Raw genomic sequence first — 12,646 nt, 5'->3', positions numbered from 1 at the left:
GAAGTGATGTAGTGGCAGTTAGGTGACGTTTTTCACAAAACATGTGCTGTTGTGGTTGCCTGAAATTTCTGATGTGCTGAGATGGAAAAGTAAAGGGGTTCAGTTTTCAGCAGATAGGTGCTCAGGGCTTTGCTGCAGATCCCTTTGAAGTGTGTCAGCCAATGTGTCTTGGAAACTGCAGGCCAAGGTGGTTGGGTGTCTACTAATACGTCATATATGCCTGAGGTCATTCTCCCGCACAAGGTTCAGCAGCTGTAGGACAGCCCACATCCCTGCCACTAACCTCTTACTCTCCACAACAAAGCGGCCACATGCAAACTGCCCACCAGGAAAGGCAGCTGGTCTCTGCCAACTTGTGGTTCATGCTCAGCAATGACCTGGGAAAATGACACATGACCTGGGAAAATGACACTTGGCCTGGGACAAAACTAAGAAGAGACCAGGCTGACAATTTAACAATATGATGATTGGATATCAGGGCCTGGGAACACTCCTCAACGCTGTTTTTTGTAATATAGATGCGTCATGTATGGCCCTTTTAAGATCAAAGCCTCATCATGTGATAGCAAGTAAGTTATGAACATAGAATTAAAATCCTCTTTCCCTGCTTAGCACATGCTTAACATAGCAGGGGTAGGATTTGAGATGCAAAGAAACAGTAGATTGTGCAGAATCAGAACCGTGAAATTATAATTTTAAAGTTATAAAGAAGAATTATTCTAAATACCTAATTTGGAAATGGAAGACAATATTGAGAAATAAAATAAAAGATTTCACCCCAGATCTTCTGTGAAAACCACAGCAATTGTCACCTTGAAGAACCCTAACATACCTCCTACATCTGCAATTGCACATAAAGGGCAATTTCATCAGGCCCTTCAGTGCACGGTTGCCCCAGAACACCACCTTCTCTTCTAAATAGTGTTTCCTTTTCATTGTGGGTTTGAACTGTTAGCTTAGCATCCCTTCAGTTTACCATTTGGTGAGTGACTTGACCTAACAGAAGGAAGCAAGAAACATAACCCAGAAATGTGTGCTTTGCTCATTTACAAAGATGTTAAACCATAATAATGTTTGCCGCGAACATAATGAAAAACAGTGAGATGTTCACATCCTAAAAAACCAGCTGCACATACAGGTGTCTGCACCAGATGCTTCCCTAAGCACAATGTGATAAAAGTGATTATTCCTTACTCAACAGAGAACAATCCCTAAGCAGGGTATTTAAAGGAGGATGATAGTGCAGGTAATTAGGAGCCCCATGCCTTACGAACAAAGCAATGTTTAAGAGACTGAAGCTGAGAACCATCTGTCCTTTACACACAGGCCTATGTTTTTATTTGTCAATTAATCATAAAGATGGGCAGTTTTCAGTCTGATTTCTCATGCAAGATCCTGCTCAGTCAGAAAATGATTAAGGATAAAATGACTTATTCCTGGTTTTAACAGACTGTAGTTTGCCCTGTGGCTCCAACAGGAACATGAGCACCAGGATCTAATACTTGACCAATGGACATTTCTGTGAGGAGCAAAGGAATAGCCCAGTCTTGCCCCAAAGTATGTATATAGTGCCTTTTCCTACCTTTGGATTTCCTGTCATGGTAGCTCCTGCCTCGATAATGGTGTTCACTGTCTGTGTACAAATCCTCAAGATCTTCTTGCCAGGATTCTGGGTTAAAGTGCTTGAGTAGATCCTCCACTGTGTCAAATGCGGCAATGGTCTGATCCAGTGCTTCCGCCGTGAGCGTAGGGTCAGTCACTGATGGAGAGGGATAGGATACCCCCTAAGAGTGACATACATCTCAGTGTACTTGGAATAAACTGCAGCACCACTCAAAACAATTGACAACAGTTACTGAGAAACATCTGTCATTAATGACTGAAACAGCTACTTCGGGCCATCTTTTGAAGTCCTTAGCTGGGCCAGGCTTTGTTATGCCTGTGTTTTCTTTTGGAAGGAGAAGATACACCAAGGAACTCCCAAACAAGTCCCAGAAGAGACGCAGAGAGTGGAAGCACTGCCACTGATCAACTGACAACATGCACACCACTCCACAAAAGGGATCGTGGTTTGCACATGAACAAAGATGTAATTGAAATGTCTTTTGAAACCACTGTGATGGTCACGACCACAGAACAGAGGTGCCTTGTAGTGCTGGGGTGATGCCTTTACAGCTCCACCAGCTCTGTTGGTAAATCAATAGTAGGCAGATCAGGAACTGCAGCAGAGAAAGACAAAGGCAACAAATCTAGACTGTCTTTCTTTCCCTCGTCAATTTGGACAAGAAATTTGGCTTGCTTAAAGATTTTAAAAGATGGCCCTTTATTCCCAAGAGTTAAATGTATTGTGAAACATCAATGAATGCCAATTCTCCTACACTTTTAGCAAAACCACAAGTCACTAAGAAAAAGAGAAAAAATGCGATATTTGGATCTCAGCAATGCAAGAATGAATATTTGGATTACCAACATAGTGATACCCTTACAATTACATCATAATACCAAATGATATATTATAAAATATTATTTCTCATCCGGAAGGGCCAACTACCATTCTATGAGCTTATTTGGTTCCCTCTGGACTTCTGGCACAAGTTGACTTTGTCAGAAAGATTGCAGCAATTTCACTTTTACTGAAGAGGACTTTAAACATTTTAAATAATTGCTGTTTAGAAACACAATATTCACCCTGATATCACCTTTTCCCTTGTCCAAGTGCAAAGTCTAACAGTATGTCTAAGCTATTACTATTAAAAACTATTAATGCAGATCTGTTACTTTCTGAAAGACCACAAAAAAATACTTGATTATGGGTTTTTGTCTTATAAATTGGGAGAAAAACCCCAGAAACCCTATTCTCTCATGAAAACCCAGCTCTGAAGTAATGTAGCAGAAATATGCCATTTAATATTAATGGCTCACAAAAATAAGTTTTTGCCATATCTCTGAAGTAAATGTATGCTGAACTGTTAATCTTTGTGTTTAGTTTCACTCAGTTGGCTAGTAAGAGAAAGGTCAACTCATTTGAGTAAAGTTACTCACTTGTTTGCAGAACTGTGTCCTTCAATGCTTACTAAATTAGTTTTAAAATATATATGTCTTTCAAAATAAAAAAATTCTCTTTAATAGTAAGTTATACAACAAAAGTAACAATCCTTGATACTACATAAAACTACAGAAAACTACATAAGTTTTCTGAAAGTATGGACAGTCCAAATTATTAAAAATAAGAAAGAGAAGAAATAGAAAACATTAGAATAGTATGGTCAATAAAGCACAGCTTCATTTTACTGCTTATCGCCACCAGCACTACAAAGTTTCAGAGGGCCCACTTGTGACTGCAATGCCTCTACAATGCAGTGCTAAAAAAGACACAGTGCAGACGGCCATAAAAATTCACGACCCACTAAAAGGGAAGGCATACCTCCTGACTTCTAAGTGGCATGGAATAGAGAGTGTAAGGGAGATGAGAGTTCCAGGAGTTGAGCAGCTCACATCAGCAAAGTGAACATAGCGTTGTTATCCAAAACAATGATGCAGGAGAGACTGTGGTGAGCAGGCATCATGCAGTGTACTAACACAGCCTTTGAGGTTACAAAAGAAAAATGCACCCAAATGCTGCTTGCTCATTGAGGCAAGCTCAGTGGAGCTTATGGCTCACCTGTGATGCAGCCCAACATGGAAACATCAGTTCCCAACCACCTTTCAAAAGTGAGAGAGGTGGTGCAAGGATGCTGAAGAAACAGCAGCATAAAAAGGTGTGTGGCTTAGACAATGCAAGAGGTTTTTTTCACGTGTTCGACTGTGCATTTCATTACGGAACTGCAGGTCATGCTGTGAATTTGCTTGGCATTTCAAGTTCATAAAGGCAGGGATTCCCCATTTTCTTTTCATAGAAAATCTCCTACTCGAGAGATTTGTGCAACCTCTTTCACACACAGAAGCAAGCTTAACTTTTTCTCAGTGACAGCCAAGTCAAGAGGAATTGTTTCAACAGCTCAGATAACCTACTGGCAGCAACATCATGTGACAAGCCCAAAAGCAACTTCAAAGCTGCCAACCCAACTGCCTCTCTTTTGTCCTGCCAAGAACCAGGCGCTGGCTTTAGAAAAGCTGGTGCTTGTCATAATCTGGCTTCTGAGTTCGCATCCAAAGAGAGGGCGAGAGCGAGAGTGAAATGCAGGAAGCAGTGGAGAGCAAAGATTTTCCACATTATGTGCCTCTTCTATGTTTCTTAGAAGCACTGAATGCATTTTTATTTTCATGGGATGCAATGACATCTTTTTTGTCAGTGCTTTTACCCTTAGTTTCTATTCTCTCACTCTTTTATATTTTCTATCTGCATTGTCAAGCTGAAAGGCAGTTAAATTTCCATCACAATTTTTCATTGGTCGTAATGTTAATTCACAAATAATGGAAACGAACCTAATAAGGAGTGAATTTTGTTTTGTTTTGTTTTGTTTTTTTCTGTGTTTGTAGTGTGGGGTTAAGGGCAGAAGTATGGCGTTTAGCTTTCTGAGTAAAACAAACAAACAAAAAACAAAGAAAAACAAACCAAAACCAAACCAACCAACCAACCAAAAAAAAAACCTAAACCCCAAAAAGATAGTTCTGTGATATGACCTCAGACAAGCAAGAATCAATTTGCTCACTCTCAGTTTTTCATTCAGAGAGTTGTAATGTACCCAGATCCTAAAATGAGTGTTTGGGTTGCCTGCGGATGGAAGGGGCAGAACTGAGATCTACCATGCTGAGTATCAGCAGGGCAGTATGTCATCTTGTCAGCAAGAGAGGTCTGAGTTTGTCCTTCCGTCCCTCAGAATTACTCAACCTCTCTACCTTATTTTCCCTAAGGATAAGAAAGGGCTAGTGAGTGCAGTGCATGCCCAGGGGAAGAAGGTATGTTTTATTAGATAGATGACAGCATGGGAAAACCAATGAAACTGAGGTTCTGCTTCTGGTTTAGCTGAAGATTTCTTCGTGTGACCTTGGGTACCAGCTTGCAACCTGTAATACTGGTAGCAAACTTCCCTACCTGCAACACATTAACATCAACTTTTCAGAAGCAAATGATGTGAAAGATAGATACACTTTTTTTTCAATATGAAAAGAAAAATACTGGATTATTGTTTGGCATATTGTGCGCCTTATGATGTTATGGAAGATAATTGACATGGTGTTTACCATACACTTGATCTCATTTTCATGGTTACCTGATGAGGGAGCCCTAGGCTTACATTTTCAAACATCACCTACCATATTTTTAAACAAAATATTCTATCACATAAATTTTTTTTCCAGTCCTATATTTGAATGAAAAATGAGTGTATTTCTTTCAGTAAAACAGCGGTTTAGCACCTCCTGATTGGCATATCCAGTAGATCTCAACCCTGCTAACATTTCTATTCAGGATATTCAGCACAGTTATTTCAAGGCTATCAATGCTTTATATCATGAAGGGCAAATGCCACTTGCAAACTCAATTGTAAACACAAGTGAAATTGGCTTCAGATCTGCTAATTTGGACAATACAGAATTTTATCTCTACTCACTGCCTGACTTGGACACTAATCAGTAGAATTTACCCATATTTTATTTATTTTTCCTTCACTGGCAACTCCTGGCAGCTACTGTAACAAGGGTGCCAACATGAAACCCTCTTCCATGAGAACTCCAAACACTGGTCTGAAGTCTGCTTTGAGCATTTATCCTCATGTCATGTGTTTTAAGAGGAGTTCACAAAAGCTATGACATGGTGCTGACCAGCCAGCAGAATGCACAGAATAGAACTGTTGATATTACAGGTTCTAATGCTACATTGACATTCCCCAGCATTTCACTTTGCTGGGGAAGTAAAAGAAGGGACAGATTTTTGGCCAGTGACACAAATCAAATGTAACAAAGAGAAAAAGAAAATTTTATACTGGATTACTGGTCTTCTTTCTTCTTTTTTTTTTTTTTTTTTTTTTTTTCCCCCAAGTTGCATTTCACTGCTGAATATGGAGACTTCAGATATTTTATTACAAACATTTAAAAAAAACCCCTCAATATTGTCAATGAAAAGCTAGATCCATTCTCCTGCCAGCCTGTTTTAAGTATAGTCTTCTATTTAGGTCAAGAATTTTTACAATTGAAAATTGTAAGGAGTTTATATCTTGCATTTTCATCTTGGCAGGACAAGTGTGAAAGCAAGAAATGTTTCCCAATGGCTGTCTCATGTGGTTACAACGGCTGATGGCATATCCTGAATATTTTCTCCTCGAAAACACACTGGTTGACTCCAGTATGAGTCGGATAAACACTTATTTCATCCTCATCCTCTGCCAAAGGTGAATACGTGGTTCCTCTGTGCCATTTTAGTGAGTTGGATTCAAGTCATCCTATCAATCCATCCATGGGTAAAATAGTAACAAATTACTTACTGAGACAGAGCTTGTGACTGACTCCCAGTTGGTTTCTGAGGCTGCGTGCTGGAAATCATCCTAAGGGGAAAACCCACAGGAAAAATCACCATTAAGGCAATGTCCTAAATTAACTGCAGAACCTAAAAATTGTCTCAGCATTCAACATCTGTCACCTTCTTCAAGCCTCTTGCATGCAAGAGGCCCTTGCTATCTGTCATTCCTAAGTAATGCTACTTGCATCCTTGTAAGCTTGCTGAGGCAAGGATAGGTATTATTATTATTATTATTTGTAATATGATATACACTGCTTTGCATAGCAGGACATAGTCTGATCAAGACCATTACATGTATCTTCCAAGATAAATATTAAACAGCACCTCTGTAAGTCTATAATCAGAGTATTAATACTGTTCCCCAAACAGATCTGTTCTGGAAAGAATGTGGACCTGCTAATACCCTGGTAGTACTTCGCCAAGGTGAAAAGCAGGGTAATCTAATCCATTTGAAAGTTAGTCCTAACATGACTGTACTGCTTTTGGTGCTTGTGCTGAACAGGACTTGTTCATCTGTCCAGAGCACTGAATGGCACTATGTCCTTTATATAAAAAAGCAAAGCCATAGTACACTCATATTAGCAGTGTCATCGCACAAAACCTCTGGGCTTTTATGATTAATTTGAGCACAGGGAGGGGATCCATCTCATCTATCTTTGGACATCTACAAAGTAAACATCTAAGCTAGTTGCTTTTGTTTCCATTTACAGTCAACTAAAACTAGCATTTTTAGGGTGCAAATGATCTGATCTATTTTCTCTCCTTTCCATATAAAGGGAGTCTCGGAGAACTAGCTTAGATACAGAGGTCAAAATGGTAGTTATTGGCATGTGGTCACCTAAATGCAAATCCACTTATCTGACCAGTGATGGGTAATCATTACTTAAATAATGAAGAAGCCATTTCTTTAGTCTTTTGGCAGTTACTCATTTCCAACTGGAATAATTAAACCATGAAAAATGGAAAAAAAAGGCAGCATTACGGAATGGTTGTTAAAAACACACATGCAATGAATAGCTAATGATCAGCATGAATAGGCAGGTAAGGAAAATGGACTGAAGTCACAGCATACCAAAATTTTAATTTCTTATAACAGACTTCATAATGAAAGGATTTAAAGAAGATGAATCAATGCCTGGGCTCATAATTTTACACTGACTTGGTATCTGCTATGTATTTTTTAAGTTGGCAACTGAAAGGGAAAATGGAAGTGTAGCTGCTCCAGTGATGTGCTCTCTAGGCTCAATGATGCATTGGACCATACATGCGTGCATATATTCAACTACTTCTTAAGAACAGAAAAGAGAAGACTGATCACATAGTCTGCTATCAATAAAATTCTCCTTTACTCAAGAAGGAAGAGAGCCACTTTCAGATCCAGACTCAACATACATAGTGTTTTAATGTTTCCCATTTGCTATAGACAAATATTCAAATGTATCAAAAGTCATGAGACTGTTTATTCAATATTGTTACTTGTTCTTCTTCCTAAAAAGGTTCTTTTCTCTCAAATTGGAGGCAACAAAACTATAGTGATCTCTTCAGTACTTAAGATTAGTAGAAGTTAATGAACCCCATCACAATAGAGTGTCACTAAGTAATCACCAAAACCACAAAGTTATTAAAACATCAGCAATTGAAGTGATCAATTTCTTCTAGGAATACAGAAGCAAAATATTATTGGTGACTTTTTTTTTTTTTTTTAATAAAGAGATCTGCAAATGCTGTGTTCAGGTCATGAATAATTTAGGAGCAGCAGGCTACCTTGGCCATATTCTCTGCACATTTGGTTGCCTAGTTCTTAACAAGCCATGATTTAACGTACATAGAAATGGATTTGAAAAGCTCATGGATCCTCTGGTAATGATTGCCAGTTGCAAAACTTGGAAATAATTTCCTCTGTGTCATTAGCTTCCATTTAGCACTTCCAGAAAAAAAAAAAAAAAAAAAAAAGGAAAAAAAAAGAAAAAATTGAGTTCAGAGGCATTATTTTAAAACAGGAACAATCTGCCTCATTGAATGTCTGGAGAGGACTGTAGACAAGGAATAATTTTGTATTTGAAGTGATGGTCCCCTTGTGTTATCTAATTGTAAACTTTAAAACTGTTTCTTTAGTCTATGATTCTTTGAGACGGTAGATGCCAGGGAACCCCTCCAAAACCTTCAGACAGACATGTGTACCACCTGCTTCTTGGATCTCAATCCTGATGACTGCACATTTTGACTCTGTGATTATATTTCATCTGCATAAACTATTCACAACTATATGGCTTTGTTCCCCCATCACTCAAGGCAGCTGCATTCATTCTTGGCTTCTCGGAGCTTTCAACCTCTACAGTTTGAAGATTATTATTATCTATGGCTTCTGCTTGCAGCTATTTCAAGTAATAATATCAAAGTGGTTCTCATCATTACAAAACCCTCTTCTCACCATTGTCCCCAGCAGAACCTGAAGGACAAATCTATTTTCAGTGCTATCTATTCAATTCATAGTACCTTGTTTATGGGAATTTGCATATGATCATTCAGCTATTGTTTTCTTGACTACTTAAAATTACATTAAATTTTTCAGTTAAAACATTAAAAAATTACATTTTTTTAATGGAGTACTGGAAAAAACAGAGTGGTAATAATTTGGCTACATCAACCTGAAAATAGTACTTTTATTTTTGTATGTGTCATGGTAACCTAACATTACATGAGACTTTAACAAAACATTGCATTAACTGTTCTACAAGCAGCGAAAATACAGACAAAGCATCAGGGCCAACAATCACATTCTGATAGCAGCTACTTTTACTGAAGAAAAATGACTTCCATACCTCAACTTCCAAAATTACACCTCAGCAAGACAAATTCTGAGTCAGTCCTTAGAGTTAAATATGTATGGACATTGATATATTGTTCTTGGCTCTGTTTCAGACAAAGATAAGATACTCTCTCCCTCAAAGACTGACTTTGTCTATAACCTGTCCCCCACCATGCATCTCCAGTAAGTGACAAGGAATCACAAGGAATATTCTTTGTTTCACCAAGGGCTTTCACAAGTGGAGATTATGAAGCAAGATCAGTGCTGTTGGGGATATATGAGAATGCAGAGCCATAGATCACTGGTTGCTGAGGGAGATGGTTTGCAGCCTGAGGGTCCATGACCTGCAGCAGCACAGGCCCTGCTGGGTTCAAGCCAAGGGGTTTGACAGGGTCAGTAGGAACAGGGAGGAATCAGGAATCACAGAATCATTTTGGTTGGAAGAGACCCTCAGGATTATTGAATCCAACCATAACCTAACTCTAGCACTAAAGATACTAGTGATGAGGGTTGGGGAGCTCGCCAGCTTGAGAAGCATGTTGTCCATGAATCACTTTGCTATGCCACAGGTATAGTAAAGCATGAGTCCTCCCAGCCATGCTGAATTACTTCCTGGTCCTCAAATTAAAAGCAAGAAGCACTTTCTAACATTTCTGTGGTTCTTCATTTTTTATATATACTTTATCACTGTAGTCCAGTCTTCTGTCATCTTGGTGCTTGACACCTGTGAGTTGTAATACCCGAAATAGGCAATAACTGCAATAGGACACGCACAACACACTGGCAACTCTCTCCAGTGAAACAAACCATCCCCATGTCTCTATAACCTCCTCTCTGAACTCATTCTCCTAATCTGCAGGTCCATGGGGTGACTGGATTAGGTTTGGTTAAAGATTGTTTATCTGCCCAAACAACTATAAAGTATAGGTAACCAAAGCTGTGGGGACACTTTCTGCTTCAGGGAACAGGAAAGGTTCACAAAAGAGCTGTGGTTAAGAAGAGCCCAAACAGCATTCTAGACTGGCATTTAGGGCCTAACAAGTTTAATAAGGTCCTTTCCTGAAGGAGTGACCTTCTCTACTGTGACCTGGTCATGTCAGGTGTGAACGCAAAAATGTAGTCATGTTCTTGGGGCAAATAAAGATGAGAAAGAGGAACAAAGACACAAATTAGAGGAAAAATTAACAAAGAAGATCAAAGTGTTTGCTTCTTTCTGTGTTCACCTCATTTGCGGTATTTAGATGCCATAGCTACAAACTATACGACAGGGAAGCAGCTTCCAGAAGTTTGCAGAGACACAAGGCTAAGGGATGTACTGGGGCACGAATTCTGCAAAACCAAATCAGAGGTGAAATGGGGCATGTTCAAAGAGGTCCCATGCAGAAACAAAAGAAGGTTAGAATCTCTCACTGGAACTAGGACAGTGGAAGGTCTTTAAGGAAAACTTAGCATAAATTACAACTTGACGAAAAAGAGATGAAATTATCTCTGAAGGCAGTAATAATCAGACTCGAAGTACATGCAAATTTTACCACCGATGACAACTATTACTGAGACAGATAAGAAATGAAGAAATAACTTTAACCATATTGAGTTTTCCTTTGTATTTTTGGTGTAGTCCCATAAAAACAGGCCATCCATGACACCACTGCTTTAAAGTCAATAACAAAAGGTCAGACAACCACCAAACTGTCTGATACCAAATGTGATAGTATGATTCTTTCCCTTTAAAAAAAAGACAGAAATTTAGCTTATGAAGCCCAGTTGCCACTACATATCAGTAGCTACAACCTTATCTGTGATGACTAAGTTAATGCTAGTAAAAAATGACATATAAAATCACTCTTGATTTGTTCTGACACATTTACTAGCTATAACTGAGCAGGAAGCACAGATATGTACACTTTCAAAATTTTAAGGCTGTAATCATGATTTAAGTTAACTGCAGTTTTATACATTCGTTTGTGAAAAGTGGAAGTAAAACTGAAGTAGAAAAATATATTAAATAACTGTTATGTTTGGTCAATACTTCTCTTCATCCTTCACCTAGTTTTGAAATTAGGTATTGCCGGGTGCATATTGTAAGAGTGCCCAAGACATTGACATTTAAATGATCTCTCTAAAAGGTCAGATAATTCTTGCTCAAATGAGGCGATAGCTATGCCTTTGAAAAATCAGATGCCATCTAACACTACACTGCCCATGAGCATCCCGTTTGATACACATACCCACAAGAGAGTGCACTGGACTTCACTGCTGTGCTGTGCAAATTCTGCATTAACTTTAATTTTTCTAATTACCACAAAGTCCTGTCCTTGTATCTCCATGTACAAGGGATTTTGTTTGCTAATCGCTACTTTGGTGCCTGCTGCAGTTAAGCAATTGTAAACAACATATAAATCAACTAGCATTCATTGCAAATACTCTGCAATCCCTCCTTTGCCATTTTTACCTGAATGCCAAATTTTACTTCTGCAATTAAACACAGGGACAGAAAATTTTAAAGGCTCTTCCAAGTCGTCACTTCCAAACCCTGATTATTTTGGGCAACTTCACCATCATAAACAGCTCACTGTCCATTTTGAACCTAGTTAGGTTTTCTTTGCTTCTTCAAATCCCTCAGACTGGTTGGCTGTTTCCAAGCTAAATTTATCTTTATTGCACTTATGTAAGTGCCAGGTTTGTCCTTTTCTTCCTCTCCCGAGTTTGCTTCCTGCAGTATTTCTGAAGAGATGTTATATCTCCTTTCAGCATCTATTTTGTCACACTAAGCAAGCCAAGTTGTCTTGGCCCTCAGTAAGAAATGTCCTCTTTTTGCCCAACTGTCCCATAGCTGTTCCCCGAACACAGTCCAAGGAAGATGTGGTTGCTCTGTACTATGGGGACCAAAACTGTACAAAGTATTCCAGAAAAGATGCCACTACCATCTCATTGGACCTGTGCCTAGTTCATCCAGAAACTTTCTTCACCTCTCTTTGCTAATCAGTGAGATGCCATTTATCAGCAAATGTTTTTATTATTAATCTCTACAGGAGTGACATCTTCACTCTTTCTGGGTTGTTACATTTCACTGCAAATCAGTTCTTCGGTGTTCAAGGTCACTCGGTTCTCCTCTCTGGTATTCTGATTTTCCCATTCATGAGCAAGACACTTCAGCTCTGTGTGTGCTGCAAAAGTCATGAAAATGCTACTCTGACAGGTTATACTCTGGTCCCTGAAAAAGACCGTATACAAAACCAATAAATAAGACTAACCCTTTAGAAACTCCGATTAGTGAGCTCTCCCTGGCTATATACTCTCTTCTTGCAGTACAGCACGCTGTCTGCCTTTGACTTCCTCATGGCTTTTTTATTAATCGCCATATCCTCTAGTGTAAGTGA

At 38.9% G+C, this 12,646-nt stretch overlaps 1 protein-coding gene across 1 annotated transcript in view; it reads right to left on the bottom strand.

The window, feature by feature from the left end:
- Nucleotides 1–12,646, bottom strand: part of PDGFD (platelet derived growth factor D) — a gene marked incomplete at both ends in the record, with an annotated part of 139,104 nt that overhangs the window by 24,965 nt on the left and 101,493 nt on the right. Inside the window, 2 exons of the mRNA XM_080353601.1 lie at nt 1,583–1,784; nt 6,423–6,482. Coding sequence (XP_080209727.1) covers nt 1,583–1,784; nt 6,423–6,482 — 262 coding nt within the window. The remainder of the gene's footprint in view (nt 1–1,582; nt 1,785–6,422; nt 6,483–12,646) is intronic.

This window comes from Nesoenas mayeri (genome assembly GCF_963082525.1).
Source record: "Nesoenas mayeri genome assembly, chromosome: 1".
NCBI lineage: Eukaryota > Metazoa > Chordata > Aves > Columbiformes > Columbidae > Nesoenas > Nesoenas mayeri.
The sequence above is the reverse complement of the archived record's forward strand: the minus strand, read 5'-3'. Positions and strand labels throughout refer to the sequence as shown.